The 20,039-nt window shown below is 49.2% G+C and overlaps 1 protein-coding gene and 1 long non-coding RNA gene across 7 annotated transcripts in view; one reads left to right on the forward strand and one right to left on the reverse strand.

Moving 5' to 3' along the window:
• Window positions 1-1,425: 1,425 nt before the first annotated feature.
• Window positions 1,426-5,137, forward strand: LOC128772692 (uncharacterized). The gene is made up of 2 exons (XR_008416850.1): window positions 1,426-2,188; window positions 3,293-5,137. It is a non-coding gene; the product is annotated as an uncharacterized LOC128772692 (long non-coding RNA).
• Window positions 3,631-20,039, reverse strand: part of SH3GL3 (SH3 domain containing GRB2 like 3, endophilin A3) — a 131,735-nt gene continuing 115,326 nt past the window's right edge. For 5 of the 6 annotated variants that reach the window (XM_019460420.2, XM_019460414.2, XM_019460417.2 and 2 more), the window contains one exon: window positions 3,631-4,296. In XM_019460420.2, coding sequence (XP_019315965.1) covers window positions 4,091-4,296 — 206 coding nt within the window. In that variant the 3' untranslated portion in view covers window positions 3,631-4,090. Of the gene's footprint in view, window positions 4,297-12,377; window positions 12,570-20,039 lie in introns of those variants that run through there. The other variant, XM_019460416.2, reaches the window with a different exon arrangement.

Below are 20,039 nucleotides of genomic sequence, written 5' to 3' on the forward strand. Positions count from 1 at the left end.
TTTCAGATCCACCAGCAGTCACCAGCAGCTCGTGTGTTCAGCATCAGGACCCAGGCCCAATATATTCATTTCCTCATGGGAATTTGCTAATCAAAGACTTTTTTTTAAGTTTATTTATTTTCAGAGAGTGGGGGGAAGGGGCAGAGAGAGATTGAGAATCCCGAGCAGGCCCCACACCTTCAGCATGGAGCCCAACACGGGGCTTGAACTCACAAACCATGAGATCAGGTTTGCTACAAATTAGGTGGTAAGTGTCTTAGTCCTGGGCCTCACTTTGCTAATGTCTCTGGGAATGGGGCTAGCCTGGCAACTGGGGGGTATCTTATGTAGTATGCTATAATTCCAAGCCTCTTTGGTACCACCCAAGGACCAATCCCTGATAACGACCAATGATTTGAGCATCTTTTCATGTGTTTATTGGGCATTTGTGTAGCTTGTTTTGTGAAGTGTGTCTTCAATCTTTGGGCTTCTTATTTATTATTGAATTTTGAGAATTCTTCACATATTCTGTGCATACGCCTATAGTCGAGAGATATGAATTGTGATTTTTTTCTTCCAGATACATTCTGTGAATCCTTTCACCTATGGTTTGTCTTTTTATTACTTTTTTATGCTGTCCTTAGATGAGCAGAAATGTTTAATTTTAATGAAGTCTAAGTTATCAATTTTGTCTTTTGGGGCTAGTGCTTTTTGTGTCCTAAGAAATTATGCCTACCTCAAGGTTATGTTATGAAGACCTTTTCCTATGTGTTCTTGTAAAAGCTTCAAGGTCTTAGCTTTTATGGTTAGGTCTATGACCCATTTAAAACTGATTTTAATGTACGGTGTGAGGTAAGGATCAAAGTTTCTTTTACTTTGTTGAAAAGAGATTTCCTTTCCCCACTGCATTATCTCAACACCTTTGTTGAGAATACATTGACCATATATTTACAAGAGCCTATTTCTAGACGTTTTGTTCTGTTCCATTGACCTTCTTCCCCAAACTTGTGCTAATTCCATACTGTTTTGCTAACTGCATTTCCATATAATTCTAGAATCTAGAAGCTAGTTAATTTAAACAAAAAGCCTGTTGGGGTTTTGATTAGAATCGCATTGAATTTATAGATCACTTTGGGGAGAACATTCTCACAATACTGAGCATCTCTCTCCATTTATTAGGTCTTCGATTTTTATATGCAAAGCTATGTAGTTCTCAGGGCCAAGGTCTTGCTTATCTTTCTCTCAGATATTTTCTAAGTATTTTGTACTTTCTGCTGCTATTACAAATGACACTGCCTTTCACTATTATACAATTAATTTGATATTTAATAATTGTCTCCAGTATATAGAAACATAATTGGTTTTTGTATACGATCTCAGGATCTTGACAAATTTACAGTATATATATATATATATATATATATATATATATATAACATTAGCATATATACTAGTATATACATTAGTATATATACATATTCTAGATTTTTTTATAGCTTCTTTAATAATTGTCTACATATTCAATCTTGTTTTCTGCAAATAAAGACAGTTGTGTTTCTTCCTTTTCAATCTTTAGGCCACTTTTTTGTTTTCCTTGCCTTATTGCACGGATATACACTCATTTTTAAAGAAGTTATAAAGGGTATTTCTTCCACGTCTCCCTTTTCCCTTTCGTATAGGTGTGTCTGGGCCTCAACTTGAGTTTTCTTTGAGGTCTGCTCCCATCTCCATTCCCCAGAGTTAGAGGGCAATACCTTTTCCCCATTCTCCCAGTTTCTATGAGGAGGGATTTTCTCCAAGAAGCCCTAGCTAGTTGAGGAAGTGGACTGAGTTCGGGTTAGCAACTGGGCACGAGTATCATAGCCCCCCGTCTCCCTGGAAGCTGGCCTGCAGGCAGGGAACGTGCATTCTTTTTTTTTTTTTTTAATGTTTATTTATTTTTGAGAGAAAGAGAGAGAGGGAGACAGAGCATGAGCAGGGGAGGGGCAGAGAGAGAGGAAGACACAGAATCCGAAGCAGGCTCCAGGCTCCGAGCTGTCAGCACAGAGCCCGACGCGGAGCTCAAACCCACGGACTGCGAGATCACGACCTGAGCTGAAGTCGGACGCTGAACTCACTGAGCGGTCCGGGCGCCCGGGAACGTGCATTCTTGATTGCTGCCAGCTCTGCAGTAAGCTCGGTGTTAAAGGCTCTGTCGCCGTAAGAGGAGGTAAGGACAGTCCACCTCCCCCCAGACCAGGTGTGTCTGACTCCTTCGGGGCTCAGTTAGCAGATGCTCTGCTCTCATCCTCAGCTACATCTTCTGGCACGGCCTTTACGATGCAAATTACGTATTGGTTCTCCTCTGCTTTCCCCCTTGACTAACGCCCCAGCTTCTGTAGATCTCAGAAGGGGAAAAGGGGAGCCATTTACTGGAGCCTCACAAGAGCCCCCCAGTCTACAGCTCTCAGGTAGCTGCCGTTCCTATTTCCCAAACAAGAGGCCAAAGAGGCATTGAGAATGGCTCTGGACTTCTCCTTCTGTGTGATACATTTCAAATATGGCAGCTGGAAAAGAAAAGTTGATGGGGTACAAAAAGCTCCTTTGCGAGTGTATGTGGGAAAATGCACGGTCGGAGAGGTGGTGTGGGCAGGGGTGAGGAGCACGGGAGAGGCAAGGAGACTCCCTAGGTTAGGAGCCCAGCTGTGGCATTTCATAAAGACTGTGTGACTATGGACAGATTACCTAGCCTTGCCACATCTCAGTTCTTTTATCTGCAAAACGGACTGTTATGAAAATTAAGTGACTTCATTCATTTAAATGCTTAGAGTAGCACCTGGCCCGTAGTAAGCACTCAATAAAAGCCGTTACCATTATTTTATTACAGACACTATAGATACAACTGTTTTAGAGAAGGTGTGGGGGAGAGGGACTGGTAGGAAAAGGAAGGAGGAAAAGTATCCTGGATGTTGGGAATTTTCTGATGTACCACGGACTCAGAAGACTGAGAAATCTGGTTTTGGTCACCTTAGACCAACTGGCCTCTGCAAAAGGCTTGGGTGAGCACTTCAGTGAGTCGTGGGGTTCAGTGAATAATCGGAGTTCAAACTCTGCCTCTCACACCACTGTCGTTTGATCCTGGGCAAGCCATCCAATGGGCCTCCTTCTCTGCAGGAGAAAGGCTACCTGCCCCCTCCCCCAGGACAGCTGTGGCCGCCCCTGGATCAAAGTACGTGACGAGTGCATACCCTGGGTGAGGCCAGGGGCTGGTTCTCTGAAACTATGCAATCTTGTTACTGGCACTCAACCCAACTCCCCATTCTGCTCCTTCCAGAGCATTCCAACGGGACCTGCTTGAAAAACCTACCCGACAGTTGGCAGCCGCGGAAGCTTGTGTTAGGTTCTATTATAAATAAACTTGACAGTGCATGGAAAAGTCCCGTATCCCTGAACTGGAAGGAGGGTGTGCTGTGTTTGAATCAGGGGGACAGCGAAAGCCCCCTCTCAGACCTGCGGACTTAGTCTGGAAGAAGCCTGCACGCATCCACACTGCGCCTACCGCCCCCCCCCCCACCCCGCCGGCGCCCCCCGCTCAGCCACGGGGCACAGGGGCAGTTTACAGCTGGACCGCCACGCTTGAAAGCCAATTCAACATTAAGAATAACCACGGCCTTTTGCCAACATGGTGTGTCATATTTATTGGGCTATTCGCAGGTCAGCTAAAACAGGAGGAAAGGAAAGACCAGATGACATCAGTAACGTCAGGAAACAAAATATTTAGCATTTCTTAAGTTTCAAATTTTGCATTCCGTTGCAGCTGAGGAATATAGGCAATTCATTAACATAACTGCAATGGGTGTGGTTTATTCTTAGCAACGAGAAGCACGGACATTTATTCAACCGAAGACTTTTAGAACACTAAGCGAAAAAGGAAAGTATATTTTCATGTAGCTAAGACAAGAAAATCATTTATACAAATTAAATTGGTACAAAATACATTATAAAGAGAACACACATACAAAAGTCATTAAGTGGGTCAAAGAGCAAGGATGTCACAGAACGCCACACGGAGAGAACACTGGTGTGAATTCATTTCAGTTATGAAAGTGGGTCCAAAGTCTGAGTTACACATTTACTGAGGTAAAGGCACGATCACTTCCACATAATTAATGGGGAAGAATCCAGATTCCCCATGGAGCATTCCCTCATACCAGTTTTCATCTATCTGATTGGTTAATGTAATGATGTCTCCTTCTTTAAATCCTAGTTCTCCTTGGTTCTCTGGCTCAAAATCATAGAGACCACGACAGCAGGGCTGGTCCATGGGAACGTTAGAACCTGTCCACGTCATACGGAGACAAAAAGTACAGGTTAATGGGACACATGATCTGTGGAGAAGGGGGAAGGTGGAGAGCTGGAGGGGTCATGAACACCAGGTCATCTGCCTTCTTCCCCAAAAGGCTGGCTCAGCCCGGCCCACCGATGCTGCGCTCTCGGGGTCTGTCCCGGCTGCCCCTCACTAGATGACGCCCTCGCAGGCCTCCTGGGCCCACGGCTTCTCCCCTGGGTACCCCCATCCAGAGGAGTCAGGCCCGGCCTACCTTCCTGAAGCAGCTCCTTGGTTCTGCCTGGAGCCCGCGGGAGACACAGAACTACAAGGCCCAACCCCTGCCCTCAGGGAGCTTATGGTTTCTTTGTGAAGATCGGACAATACACGTGCAACATTTGAAGGACAAAGATGAGGTGCTGAGTCACTTATAGCTCAGAAGCTCAGAGAAGGAAGAAGCAGAAAAGGCCTGTGTGGTCGGGACATCTTCTCGGAGCTGGTGACCGGGACATGGAATGAGGCAGGATGTGAGGCTGGAGAGAACAGGTAGACTATTCACAGACCAGCCTGACATGCTGGGCTGATTATAGGAAGTTCTCGGAATAACGGTTCTCAAATAGTTATTTTTTAATTTCTAAACTAAGACATGGCAATGGTAAGAAAGGAAGAAGAAAAGGAAGGAGGGAGGGAGGGAGGGAGGGAGAAGAATATGCAAAATCGAGGAAAGTCAGCTGTAACCCACTAACCCAGAGATAACCAATGTGAGATTTAACGTTTTGGTGGAGAAGCTTCCAGATGTGTTTATGAATATATTTGCATATGTATTTACACAAATATGTTCATGAAAGAACATTCCTATACATATTATTGTGACTTTTTCTCCAGATTACTTTTAATTGCTGAGCAGTTGTCAACTATACCCAGTATGACATGATTTTTTTTTTAATGTTTATTTATTTTTGAGAGAAAGACAGAGTGTGAGCTGGGGAGGGCCAGAGAGAGAGGGAGACACAGAATCGGAAGCAGGCTCCAGGCTCTGAGCTGTCAGCACAGAGCCCGACACGGGGCTCGAACCCACGAACCATGAGATGACGACCTGAGCCAAAGTTGGGATGCTCAACCGACTGAGCCACCCAGGTGTCCCAATTTTTTTTTAAGTTTTTTTTTTAAATTTTTTTAGCATTTATTCATTTTTGAAAGGCAGAGAGACAGAGCGTGAATGGGGGAGGGGGAGAGAGAGAAGGAGACACAGAATCTGAAGCAGGTTCCAGGCTCTGAGCTGTTAGCACAGAGCCCGACGCGGGGCTCAAACCCACGAACCAGGAGATCATGACCTGAGCCGAAGTTAGACGCTCAACCAACTGGCTTAACCAACCACCCAGGCGCCCCAATGACAGGACTTCTTTAACTAACCTCCTATTGCTGGATAGTTAAGGTCCTTCCTTCCCTCCCTCCTTCCTTCCTCTTTCCCCCTTTCTTCAATTTATTTGTCTATTGTTTTTTGGTCTTAAAAGTTTTAGGAGCCCCCTTTTATACTATACTATACTAATTACTATACTTTGTCATTTTGCTGTGAGCATTATTCCCAGTGTATCATGCTTTCTTCAATCTGTTCTGGAATGTGTCCTGGGGGTGGGGCAGGGAAGGGGGTCTGTTTGGTTTTGGCATACATACAGGTCAAGTTCATCAACCTTTGCATCCCAGGTTCCTCCTCCACATTCGTATGTACATATTCAACTAAATTAATCCCAGCAATGATTTAACTTTTTCACGTGAAAATGTTTACTCTTAACTCCATTGAATTTTGGCTAATAGAGGTGTTATTTACTTTTAACAATGCTCAAGGGTTATCTCAACACAATTTATTAAATGATCCTTTCTTCCTCTACTGACTTCAAATATTACTTTCACCTTTACCATATATTTAATTATCACGTGCAGTTGGATGTATTTCAGGATTTTCTAATTTTTTCCCATTGATCGATTTAGGCACCTGCAACGACGCGTCATTTTAAATGTTGTGGCTTTCAAGTAAACGTGAATTACTAATAAGGTAAATTCCTCATCACTTTCTAATCTTTCAAAATCTCCTATTCTCATGAAATCATTCAACCAGGCAAACTTAAGTATCAATGTATTGAGTGTTGTCCCCCCAATAAAAATCCCACTTTGGGGGCACCTGGCTGACTCAGTCGGTACGGCATGTGGCTCTCGATCTCAGGGTCATGAGTTCAGGCCCCACGCTGGGCAGAGAGATTACTTTTTAAGAACTGCATTTTGATTGCAACTGGATCATTTTTTTTAAGTATTAAGACTAGTTTTAGGAGGTTTTCTAATGAGCGATGATCTGTGTTCCCTGAAAGAACCACTTACACGTGTGTTAAACTTCCATCCGACAGAGAGACTGGGTTTGTTAACTCTCTAAGGTTTTCGCATCTCTATTCAAAAGCGAAATTACTCTCATTTTACATTCTGGTCAGGTTTTGGTATCAGAACATGCCAGAAACTTGTTTTCTATTCTCCAAAATATTCAGTCTTGAATGTTTGAAAACGTTTGCCCCCAATGATCTAGGCTAATGGGTTTCTGAACATAGAATGCTTTCTTGGATAGTTTGTGACAGTAACATAAGAGTGTCCACAAAGGAGGTGTGTGGCCCCACTCCAGGGCACGACAGCCTCTAATGGGACGCGTGGCCTCAGCCAGTCTCATGATTCCCTGTGGAGGAGCTGAGGCAAGGGGGTGAGCAGGAGCGGAGAGGTTGCCCCGGCCAGGGGAGGTGACACCCGACCAGAGGGTCAAGCTCACGGACCACTGGTGGACGCAGAGCAGATGTGACTGTCCCCGTGAAGAACGAGCTGGAAGGGAGCTGAGCCCCACCCCGGGAAAACCACGCGCCCCACGTACATGGTAACCACCCCGTGGACAGAGACCACCGCCAGAAGACAGAGCAGGCCATCCAGAAGGAGACCACGGAGGACTCCACACCATCGACAGCCGACCCCTCACGGCTTCCTTTTGTCACAGGAGCAGAGGGAAATCTGCAAAGGCGGGAGGCAGTGTCCCAGGACAAGACCACACCGGATTCACAGTCTGTGTCCTTTCACAAGAGCTTAACCCCTGCACATGACTGAAATATCTGCCTAGATCATCTCACTTCTGCCATCCTCTTTTATGCTTTCTGTTTTGATTTCCTTTTTTCCATAATCAGGAAACAGTTTTCTTTCTCTCACTTCCACTGAGAGTCAAGGCAAGTTCTGCCAGAGACTGTGTTCCTTCCTCACCGGATCGTTTATGTCCACATAAAGAGAATATAGATCTGGGTACTTCTGTGTCTGGCCAAACGAGAAGCCCCTCTGTCCCAGGCAGCAAATTCACCGTGCGCTGCCCGTTTCTCCGGCTGGTGGCGCGGCCCTCCTTCAGCAGGACCCCACTGCCTTCCTGTTACCGCGGCTCTCGATATGGCGGCACGGTAGGACGCCCACGGCCCCTCTGAACCCCAGGCCGATTAAGTCAGAAGCTCTGACAGTGGGGCCTGGACATCAGGGCTTCTTAAAATTTCTCAGGGGATTCCAGTGTCCAGGGGAGGCTGCAAATCATCAGCCTAACGGCCCTCCCCCCTCCCTCTGCTTTTGGCAACCAGAGCTTGGGAGTGTCACGGCGTTTCAGCCGGTGGGGAAAGGGAAAGTGGTCACGGTAGGGAACGGGATCCTCTTCTCCCCCTCCAGATAGGAAGCTCCTTCCCATGTGGTGACTTACACGCAGACCAGCCTTTTAGCATGTGGATGCACCTGCACTACAGTCTCTAGAATGTACTTGATGTTTCTAGCTTTCTGATGGCTCCTTCCACGACAGACCTCCATGCCACCCCAACTTTTGTCATAATGATGGCGGTGGGAGGATTTCAATGTGGAGGCCCGGCTCATCGTCTTGCATTTGAACAGGATAACATGCAATTACTTCAAAGCACTGGGAAATGGAGTGTTTTGCCTGCAGAACTTTTCATTCTCCTCTGGAAACGCAAAGCCTGGCTGGTGAGCTGGGGCCCCGAAAATCTATGGCAACTCGGGCCGTTGAGTGACAGTCGACTTTATTAACGGATACGTGCTTTAACGTGGTCTATGAAGGTGATTACCGTCCTTTTAGCATTTCCGGCACTCTACCAGTGCAATAAAGAGGGAGCCGGAGGCAGCTGCCAAACCACACGGTGGGCTCGGGAAGCACTTCCTTGAACGCGAAACGTCAGCGCTAGAAAGGTATTTTGGTGGTCCTCCCATGGACCCTTCTCTTTTTGAAGGAGAGACAGCGATGCCTCTAAGAGGTGACAACAGCCTGGCCCCGGGGCTAATGGCAGCGCCAGGGCCAGACGCCAGGGCTCCAGACCCCAGCCTGTGACCTACCCGACTGACGTCACCTCCTACGTGATGTAGGACGCTACTCAGGGTTGCCAAGCCATTTTGTGAGCTACCACCCTGAGCACGGGTCTAAGTATGTATTTTTTCCTCCCGTTTACTCTGCAAGCTACCTGCAATGACTAAAATAAATGCTAAACTGCAGGCACGCACTTGCCCCGACCACCAGCTGCATGTGTATACGTGTGCACTCCCAGCGCACACACCGAACACATCGGGGGAAAGACACATTACTCACTTCTCACCTCATTTATTCTAGGCAAGGGACTGTTGCCACGCTGCCCACTTAGATTTTCTAAGAGCTGGAGAGCGACCAGCACTCCTATCACACTCCATCAGCAGATGAGCCCCAAACAGGGCGTCTCTGCTGAGACCACTGAGTGGAGAGACCCCTGGACACCAGTTCCCTGACTCGGGTGAGGCCCGATCACCTGGCTCTCTCCGGCCAGCTCCACGCCGCCCCCCGCCCCGAACACACTTCCGGCAGTGCGGGCACCAGGTAAACACACACCTTCCGGCTAGAGCTGGGCTGGCCGTCCTGAGTGACACAAGCAGCAGACGATATTCTGGAGCATCATCCCACGCACTTGTCACGCTGGCTCGCGTCTGCGGTCTGGGGCCCTTAATCCAAGGGGCGGTGGCCTCCCTAAGTTGATGGAAAGGGGAGAGCCCGCACGCGGACAGTGCGGTCAATGTGGCAAGCTCTAAGTTGCAAAATAATGCCACTTCAGCTACGAAACAGCGGGAAACGGCTTTCATGCCGGCGCCAGGTAGGCTTTTCTGAGATTTAAGAGGCAGAGAGAGAGACACCGACAGCCAGATAGGCTGACTCCTGGGGTCCAAGGAACCAGGATGTGAAGAACTCAGAGCAAGGAGATCCTATTACAAGCCGCAAAGAGGGAAGGGCTGTTCCCTGCCACCCAGAGGGGATACACAAGCTCTTTCTAGAGGCCGGAGAGAGAAGAGGCTGGGCAAGAAGGCTGAAATGCTCCCCAGATTCCATCCAGGGCAGGAGGTGGTGGTCTTGGGCCCCACTTCCCACTGGAATTCTGGGAGAAGGCGGGCCCCCCCCCCAAGTGCTCTAGCCCCACAGGGGGTGGGGGGCCAAACAGTAGTAACGGTGGGGTGGTGTAATTAAGCCATCCCTGGCTCCCTGTGACCCGTGAACAAATCTCAAGTCCCCCCGGAAGCAAGGAGGTGCTGGGGGGGCAGCTGGACCGGGAGCGGCCTGGGGGTGGGCACACAGGATGCAGAGACCCCACAAGGCAGAGCTGGAGGCTTGGACCACAGAGCTAGGCCCGGGCCTGTAGTGATAAGTCATCTCAACAGTGCGAGCAGGTCAGGCCCAGACAAGCTCCTCGCCGGCCACCACGATGTCCAGTGACCTTCCCCTGGCATCTGGGCCACATCTTGGGGTCGAGACGTGGGGAGAAGGGGGCCGGTGAGGAAAAACAACACCCCTGACTGACAGGGACTTAAAGTGAATTTAAGTCCTAAATTGACCAAGTAATAAGTGGATAGTCTACTTTCTATTGAAAGAGACCGAGTTACCTTGAAATGGCAAGATTATGTTTTTTTCCACCATTAGAAGAGATGGAAAAAAGATTAATTTTTTTTTTTTTTTTTTTTTGGCCAACAGTAGAAATGGAAAAAAGATTAACTTGTTTCCGCCACTGGTCTAAATGGAGGCAAGTTCAGTTCACTTAAAGAGAAATAAAAGTTTCTGCCCACCTAAGTGATAATGTATGAATTTTCCCTCTCCACAACAGAGGAGTCACAATCACCAGGGCTGGAGCCCAAAGGTCCGGGCAGAACAGACCACGTCTCCTCAGTGGGGTCTCCCAAACGGGACCAGCCACAAACGTCCGCAAGGTGCCCGAATGCCCAACTTCCCAGTCAGAAGCCGGCACCTTTGCTGAAACCTTTGCGTGAGAAAAGATGGGTCGTACCCAGCGTCCCATCCTCGGGGACGACGTGTGCCTTTTGTCCCCTGGAGTCTGGCAACTGGTGCTCCTGGACCACGCCCACCTGCTAGCTGTCCCACACGCAGCAGTGGCCCCGGACCCGCGGGGAGCTGCTCTCGCGTACCTCGCCGGCCGATGTGCACGCGTGTGCTGCACAGCAGGCAGCTGACCCCCCAGCCCCCCACCGTCCAGCCTTCCCCCCACCCCCGCCCTGGCCCAGTGGCCTGTGTTTATTTTCTCTTACTCCTGAGACCTGGCTTAACGTAACATGAGAGCAGAGGTGGGAAAAACACAGTCTTCCTTGTTAAAGCCCTGAAACAAAGATTATTTTAACAGAGAAAAGGGAGTATCCCTGTTAAATATTTATTATTCCTGTCCTGATCCACACCATTAGGAGAAAAAGAAACAAAGGAGGCTGGAACACAAGAGCTTCAAGGTGGCTGGTCGGTAAGTACCCTAATGGCAGCACACGACAGGTAGGGAGCTCCTGTTCTCCCTAAAATAAGTTTCCCTCCCTCTAGGCAATAATTTGGCCTAGTTCCTAACAATATTGGGTCCCCCCCTTATTATTTTAACAACGGTGAACTTCCAGGGAGTGCCCTTCCCCCAGCCAGCCCTTCGTGCCCCCAAGTCCCTGCCGCAGAGGGCGACTCACACAGAGGTGCCCAGCACATCTCACTCCAGTGGTGGTTCCCTGGCCCTCAGCCCCAGTCGGCGACAGGGGTGACACGGGTTTACCCCGGGCCGGGGCGATATCCCGAGTGCCTCGCTGGTACCAGTGGGCCTACTGTGGTTCCATCACTTCCCCCAGTGGGATGGATGGAGAAACCAAGGCGTACAGAGGTTCAACACGGCGCGCCTCCATCTGGGTCCAGAGTCCACCCTCGATCCGAAAGTCATTAGCTGGCGGGTCCACCCCCACCTAACTGCCGAGCCAACCCCAAGCTGGGGTGCGGGGAGGGCGGGGTCCATCCGTTGGGCTGGGTGAGCCCAGGTGTCCTCGGCCTGGCGCGCTCGGGGGAGCTCCGAGGCCCCGGGATGCCCTCTGGGGAGCGGTCTCCCCTAAGCCCCTCCCTGGTCCTCCGAGGCCCACCCAGGTCCCACCTCGCCCTGCCAGTCATGCTCAAAGGACGTCCTTGGGGTACTTACTCTCTGGCCTGCTTGCCTCTGCCTGAGCCTCTGCTTCTAAGTGAGCAGCTCAGGCTTCAGTTAAAAAACAACACAAACACTGGCATCCACCGCAGGTGGCAGATTAGCCACCAGAGTGGACGTGGCGTCAGATGTCCCTGGCATCTGCAGCCGGGCCTGCTCACGTGCCAGGATCTGCCGGCCTGTCCTCAAGGACCGTGTCTCTGCCCCTGCCGCTGACGGCGGTGGAGGGGGACGGGGAGCGAGCGGTCAGCGGGGCGGGGGGCATCCTTCTCTCCGCGGCACGAAAACATCGCCATCTTGGGCTGCATTTAAACTTGGGTTGTTTTCAGACCCTCAGAGGCCCCCACTGCTCTCTCCTCTGCCGGCCCCGACTCTGGGGATCCCGTTACCCGGAACCCCCTCCCCGCAGAGCACCCCAACTAACTGCAAGGCAAGCTACGACCCCACCCCCCAACTCCTATAGTTCGGAGGGGAAAGGGGAGGGAGAGAGAAGTGATTCGCACACCTGATGCCGACGTGAGCGCCTATTGGCGAATGACCGATCTACCAGAAGCTACTGACCTGAGGAGCGTTCTTTGTCTTTTAGTAAATGCCCCAGACTTCTGTGCCTTTTGCGTGTTTTGTTCCTGCTTTTTTTTTTAGTCTTTCTCTTGCCTCCCTTGTGGTCGGGCCGCGACCCGTCACTGTCCTGCCGTGAGTGGGCCTTCCCGAAGCTGTCCCTTGGCCTCTCTAATCTGCTGCTTCCAGTCTGCTGTAGGCTAGGAAATCAGAGGACCATTAGGTGACATCAACAGCCACTGGGTCGTGGGCTCTTACTCTGCAGCCCTACGCACGCCCAGCACCTCCGATTCACACAAGCTTCAAGTAAACCTGTGAGGTCAGGGTGCTAATTCCCATCCTTTTGAGGGTGAAACCGAGACCCAGAGGCATGGGGTGAGAGCCAGGGCCTGGGCACTTCTGTGGCTCCGGAGCCCATCTGACAGTGAGGACTGCAGGGGACACCCATCGCAGCCGGGCGGGCTCAGGTTCTGCCGCCTTCCTGGTCTTAAGTCTGGAAGTTCAGAGGTGTTTCCTTATCACCAACACTACTGGTGGGGCCGCTAAGGAGCAGAGAGGGAGTTTCCTGTCAATGGGCGGAGTTAACCCAAGCAGGAATGGGGGACCCTTTACCCCCTCTGGGGGGCTTCAGCTGCACACCAGGACCTCCCTGAGATGTGGCTGTGCCCCCACCGTCGGACGACGGGGTAGCTCAGCTCTTGACGGGCTGGGACGCATGACCGGTTTCAAACTTTCAAGTTTATTTCCAGTTCAGACTCGTTCTCAGGCACTCCGGGCCAGACACCACACTCAACCCAGGAGATGCCACCTCTTTTGAATTAGAATGAGCATATTTGGTGCAAGTTTTAATTTCTTTTTCTTTTAATCAGTCTAAAATCTCAAGCACTTGTAGAAAAGTTCCTTGGAAGCTAAACACTTTCCCTTTAGCTGACCCAGACACAGCAGAATTATGATAAATACCACAAAACCTATTTTGTTTAGTATCTCTAAAACACTATTTTTGGGGCGCCTGGGTGGCTCAGTCGACTGAATGTCCGGCTTCGTGATCTTACAGCTCGTAGGTTTGAGCCGTGCATCGGGCTCTGTGCTGATGGCTCGGAGCCTGGAGCCTGCTTTGGATTTGGTGTCTCCCTCTCTCTCTGCCCCCCACCCACTCACAGTTTGTCTCTCTCTCTCCCTCAAAAGATAAGATAAACATTAAAAATATAAATAAATAAAATAAAATCCTATTTTTGTCTGCTGGTAATAAATTAGGGACTTCAGATCCCTGGTTTCTAGCTCTGGATTAGGTCACCTCTGGGCCCTGATTTTCAACTTTAATCTGTGGTTAATGCTACGGACTGAATGTCCAACAAATTCATATGCTGAAGCCTAGTCCCCAGTGCGGTGGTAAGTGGAGATGGGACTCTGGGGAGGTGACTAGGTCACGACGGTGGACCCGCAGGAATGGGACAGAGCCACCATGTCGGGACACAACAAGAAGACAGCCATCTGCAAACCAGGAAGCGGACCCTCACCAGCCACGGAATCTGCTGGCACCTTGACCTTGGACCTCAAGCCTCCAGTGCTGTGGGAAATAAGTGTGTTGGTTAAGCCCCTGGTCTGTGGTGTTCTGTGACAGCTGCCCAGCTAGCTAAGACAAATCTATTGAAGTCTATGAACTGTCTTTCTAGAAATAAGAAATCTGTGTTTATCCACAGGAGATGTGACTTGTTGAAACCGCCTGTCAGTGGAACTCAAGCTTCATGATTCTACTCTCGTCTATAAAAATGAGCATGTGTGATTTCTTTTACCCTTAATACCAGTCCTCCCCAGCTGATGAAGACTGCAACACCCCGGTGTGACCAGTAAGGTGTGTGCCCTTCACCCTGCACAGCCTTGCTTGTCCTGAGATGTAATGTCGAAAGTTGAGGCCCCTGTCCTTATGGAAGCTTCCTGGGAGGTGGCCCTCTGTGACAACCAGGCCTGGGAGGTGACCCTCTGTGACCATCAGGCCCAGTGTCTGTGGGTCCCCTTCGCCACTCCAAGTGAAGGGAAAGCAGAAAACAAACGGTGGCCTTAATCACAGGTGGCTTCCTGGCCGCCGGCACGGGGCCAAGCCTGCAGATGTGTTTCCTTTGCTCTGCTCCTCGCTTTGTATAGTGCGGATTAGATGCCAACACTTAAAAATCAGGAGATTGATTGGGGCGCCTGGGTGGCTCAGTCGGTTAAGTGACTGACTTCGGCTCAGGTCATGATCTCGCAGTCCATGAGTTCGAGCCCCGCGTCGGGCTCTGTGCTGACAGCTCAGAGCCTGGAGCCTGTTTCAGACTCTATGTCTCCCTCTTCCTCTGACCCTCCCCTGTTCATGCTCTCTCTGTCTCAAAAATAAATAAATGTTAAAAAAAAAATTTTAAGAAAAAAAATCAGGAGATTGCTCATAAATATATGATTTCTGGCTTCTCTTGAAAAAATCAGAAAGGCTGGCTATTCTGGGCCCACAGCCCCGGGCAACAAGCAGTGGCTACTGCCCACCGGCGTCCCCGTGACTAGACTCGCCTCCCCCCTTTGTGCACCTGTCCTGGAGGTCCGGTGTCAGCCACTTATCACCGGCCTGGCACTGTTTTCTTACGCTTTGCCTGAGTCTCTCATCCTCATAATCTGGCATTAGAATTTGCACCTGGGGCCACACCCACTGGATAATTCCAGGGGGCGTCAGTCAGGACTCCGAGGTACTGTCCCCTGGATTTGTGCTATATGGGTGCCCTATGTGTCACCAGGGACACAATCCACTTCTACACTTTTTTTTTTTTTTTAATGTAAGTACCAGGTGCCCAGATAGCTCAGTTGGGTGTCTGACTCTTGATTTCGGCTCAGGTCATGAGGTCACGATCTCGTGGTTCAAGGGATCAAGCCCCACATCGGGCTCTGTGCTCACAGCACAGAGCCTGCTTGGGATATTCTCTCTCTCTCTCTCTCTCTGCCTCTCTCTGTCCCTCCCCAGCTTGCTCACCACCTCTCTCTCAAAATAAATATTTAAAAATATATAAGTACCTATATTAATATTTAGATAATGACATTTTAAAATTTAGCTTAAACACCTTGCAAAATATCGACATTTTTAAATATGCGGCATTTGAGATAATAGAATCATATCACCATCTCAGCCAAGTAGTATTAAACTTGCCACAACTAAGTTACAAGTTACATCTTACAGCTTTTTGAAACCCCTTTTCATAAACTTTTTTGAAGAATTACAGGAAACCATTCCCTGCAGGGAGAGAGCCTTTCCCTCTAAAGCTTCCTTCGGAGGAAAAATAAGAGAAGGGCTTTTCTCCTTTCTTGAATCAATGGCTGCTGATCAACAATAAGAATCATGGTTCAATTTCATCTTTTTAAAGAAATATTTTTTAAACACAGAACATACAAAATGTTCAGTCTGTACACTTCTCAAGTTTTTAAGAATGTTAGGTGCTCATAAAAGATAATTACTTCAGCCACAGAGTGAGCTGGGAAAGAAACTTGGAAGGTGTTATAGCCGATCATTTTACTTAGGAACAAGGTCGAATCAGCCCAGAGATGTTAAGAAACTCACCCAAAGTCACACAGCTCATGGATCTGAGCTACAACACAGGAGTCCTGCACTTCCTTGTTTATTTCTCTCCCGTCAATAGCACTGACTGACCCACTGCTGATAATATACAGAAACGGATGTGTGGGGAGGGCAACAAACAAGAAAATTGTGGGAGGGAAAGAAGAAAAACTAAAAACCAACCTGCCCACGAAGCAATCACCACTGTCGCTGTTAAGTGACATTTTAATTTCCTCTTTGGAAATTTAGGTTAAAAAAAAAAAAGCATATATTTCTATTTGCAAAGTGCTCGTCTTCTTCGAGTTTCAAGCCTCACACTTTACTTTGGAAGAAATGTTTATTTTCTAACGTAATCCCAGAGATTCTGCCCCAACAAGGGGAACGACTCAGACTCGAGACAGGACTTCCGAGCCCCTCTGAGAAGTGTCAAGAACTTTATAAAAGTCTCCTTTGTACCTGAAGGGAGTTGCACTGTCTTCACATAGGCCCTTTGAGAGATTTATTCTGCCTTGCTCTGAAACGCCTACGGCATGCACTCACAGCCCACACTTGCTCACTGATCTCAGCCCATCTCAGGCCGGAGCATATTAACCCTAAATCGTGAGTATATAAAGCGGCACCCTCTTTAAGAACCCAAGTGGGAGGGGGAACCCTCCACACATAATTGAGTTGATAAAAAACGTAAAATACACCTTGTCTTTTTTTTTTTTATGTTTTACTTATTTTTGAGAGAGAGAGAGAGACACAGACACACAGTGTGAGCAGGGGAGGGGCAGAGAGAGAGGGAGACACAGAATCGGAAGCAGGCCCCAGGCTCCGAGCTGTCAGCACAGAGCCCGACGTGGGGGCTCGAACTCACGGACCGCGAGCTCATGACCTGAGCCGAAGTCGGACGCTAAACCGACTGAGCCACCCAGGCGCCCCTGTTCTTACCTTTATGTTAAAGAGAACTTCGAAGAAAAAACAACAAACTGAAGAAAGTATACCCAACAGATAGGACAGCCAAGTATTACTGTAACTTAGAGGGTTCTTAAATTTTTTTTAATGCTTTTTTTTTGAGAGAGAGAGAGAGAGAAAGAGAGAGCGCGCGCACAAGTTGGGGAGGGGCAGAGAAAGAGGGAGAAGCAGAGCCCGAAGCAGGCTCCAGGCTCCGAGCTGTCAGCACAGAGCCCGACGCGGGGCTCGAGTTCGGGAACCGCGAGATCACGACCTGAGCCCAAGTCAGACGCTCAACCGACGGAGCCACCCAGGCGCCCCTATACTTTGTAACGCACTAAGTGACAACGTGGGGCCCGGTAAAAATGAGCCAGGAAGATACTTGAGCACAGGTTACAACCTCCTACACTATTTTCTGCAAAACCCAGGGTTTTCTGGCAACAACCCAGGCACACGTTTCAGCCTGGAGACTTTTCTTGGCCCCCTCGTGTCTTTGGGGACCCAGGGGCAGCACGTGCCGGTGAAGCGTCGTGACCCTGCACTCACGGGCTCGGCCGGGCGGTGCTTTCTCCAAGCCAGGGCGACAGCGGGGCTCTGCAATTCATCATCTCGACATGTGACTTCCACCACCATCCCCCTCCCCCTTCTCCATTCCTGGCTCATTCTATTCATCCTCTTAAGCAGCGAGAAATGATGTTATCAAAGATTCCATCTCAGTCCCGCGATGGACTGTGCCTAATTGACCTGCACCCTTTTCATCTCCCTCTTTTCCTTTAGAAAGAAACGATGGAGAAAATGTTCTTGGAATTCGTTCCTGGCAGAGTCCTGCGAGCTTCGCTTTAAATTGTTAGTGAAATGCTTGACATTTTTCCTTCACTTTATAAACATTATGTGCAAATCATCCAGAATCCTAATGGAAAGTAATTTCCCATTGATACAGGCTATAAAATGCCATTTTCTTTTGAAACCGTGCCCCAGAAACAAACAGTACAGGACCCCCTTACACTCGCAGGTTCCACCCACAAATCACCGAAGCCCGATGCTGGAGTCCGGGGCCCAGGCTCCTGCCGGGGGCAATTCCGGAGAGGCAGCCTGGGAAGGCACAGGCACGCGTCGAACGGTGGCACTCAGAGCCTGCGGCACCCGAGCACCCGGCGGTTGGACCCGGAGCCTCCCAGAGACCATCTCTTGCACATCTGTGGTCTGGTCTCTGGCCGACCACTGCCCTTCTAACAACTTAATCTGCCCAGGGGCCTAGCTACTGGCCAAGAAGGAGGGGACGAGAGCACTGACATGCACATTCCGGCCGAGAAAGCCAGGGAACTCGCCGTCCTACCCGCGTTTTCTTCTTCCAGGTCGGATGCATACGACCAACTCCCTGTGCCACCACCTGCTGGCTGCCGCGTCCCTGCGATCAAGAATCTTGGAAATAAATCATCCCCGATGCTCTTGGGCGTTTTAAACGTTGCCCTGGATTCCTTCTTAATGATATAAAGTGAAATATCTGTGAGGGAAAGTGCCCGGCACTGCTTACTGGCTCTGCGGCCTTGAGAAAAATCTCACTTAACCCCTCTGAGCCTCCACTTACGCATCTGCAAAATGTGCCTAACCACAATCTAAGAAATGTGTACGAAGTATTTCGTACCGTGCCTGACCCACAGTAAGTACTCGGGAAGTGTAACTGCTATGTTGTTATATTATTATTTGTTACCCTTTTATTTTCTACTATTACCGCTCCCTTGAAATATTGGTACAGTCGCGAAACGGGTTCTGTACACAAAGCATCAAATAACGATACCTGGCCTATGTCTGGCACCCCAGTGCTACGTCCGTACGGCCTCAAGTGATGCTTCAGTTAAAATCCACCTTCACTGTCACAGTGCTTGTCATACTGTCCGTCCGAGAGGTCCAGTTGGCCTCCTCCAAGTAGGCAAGGACACCCCCTCCCAACGGAGAGTGAGTTTTCTCTCCCAGCAATTGAGAGCATGGCATCCTGGGAGCTGGCCCCTGGCTCCTGCTAACTGGGCTTCCCTCAGACACAATACGGTGCAGGGGGCGGGGAGGGGGGTGACAGGCAGCCTGGGGTCGGACTCCCTTTCAAAGTTTTTAGTTTTTTATATCCCGCTTCTTTCCAAACAGAAATTGTGAAGTGGCCTATGATAATATACGTATTCAGAATCTAGTGTTTCTGGACCAGAAGCAGAAAAGCAAAGCCACAAACGCTAGGGAAACAATATACTGTCATCCAAACGGGACAACTTCCGAGAGTAAAAGCGGGGCGTTATTACAAACTGAACTAGAGCAACGGAGATGGGACTGTCCCAAGCGAATGAGGGTACAGGGCTGCCGTGGCCCAAGGGGAGGAGAAGCACGTGAGCCAGATGCAGTCGCGTTAATGGTTCCCATGATCCTCTCTTCACACCCGGAGGCTCATCCAAATGTTCTTATTTGAACGTTCTTATCAAAACACAACCGAAAGAGTATCTTGAAAAGAAAGGAAACTGTTGTCCGTGATCCTACTACCACGTAACCTGGTCTTCACAGACACCGATTTGCAGAACTGCAATCACAGGATACTTACAAGTTTGCGTCTCTTTTCCACTCGATTTTCAGACCATAAACAGGTTTATGCATCTACCTAAAGTCCACAGTAATAAGTCTAAGTAGCTGCATGACAACCCCTCTGATGTACCGTTGCCCTATTACAGACAAATATATATAAATGAACACTGGCCATTAGGTTATTTTCACTTATAACTTTTTATTTCTCTGGACAGTGGTGTAACAGAACGGGGAATATGCTGTTGCTTAAATTATTTCCTTAGGACACATGTCCGGGCATGAAGCCACCGAGAATGCATAAACATTTTTATTAATTTTGATAGATACCGCTAAATTGATTTCCCAGTGAGTCACCCCAGGGGTCGACGAATGATAGCCTGCAGGCCAAATAATGTTTTAATGGAACACAGCCTTGCCCATTCATTTCCATGCTGTCTACGGCCGCTTCCCACTGTAACCAAGTCACGTGGTTACAACAGAGCCCGTACGGCCCACGAAGCCTGAAGTATTTACCACTCAGCCCCCGACGGAAGACATCTGCCAGCTCTCGCTTACCTTAATACGCCGTCCCACAAGCAGCGTGGGCACGGACGCGGGACCA

This window comes from Panthera pardus, unplaced genomic scaffold (assembly GCF_024362965.1).
Source record: "Panthera pardus isolate Hobbes unplaced genomic scaffold, ASM2436296v1 HiC_scaffold_23, whole genome shotgun sequence".
Classification (NCBI taxonomy): Eukaryota; Metazoa; Chordata; class Mammalia; order Carnivora; family Felidae; genus Panthera; species Panthera pardus.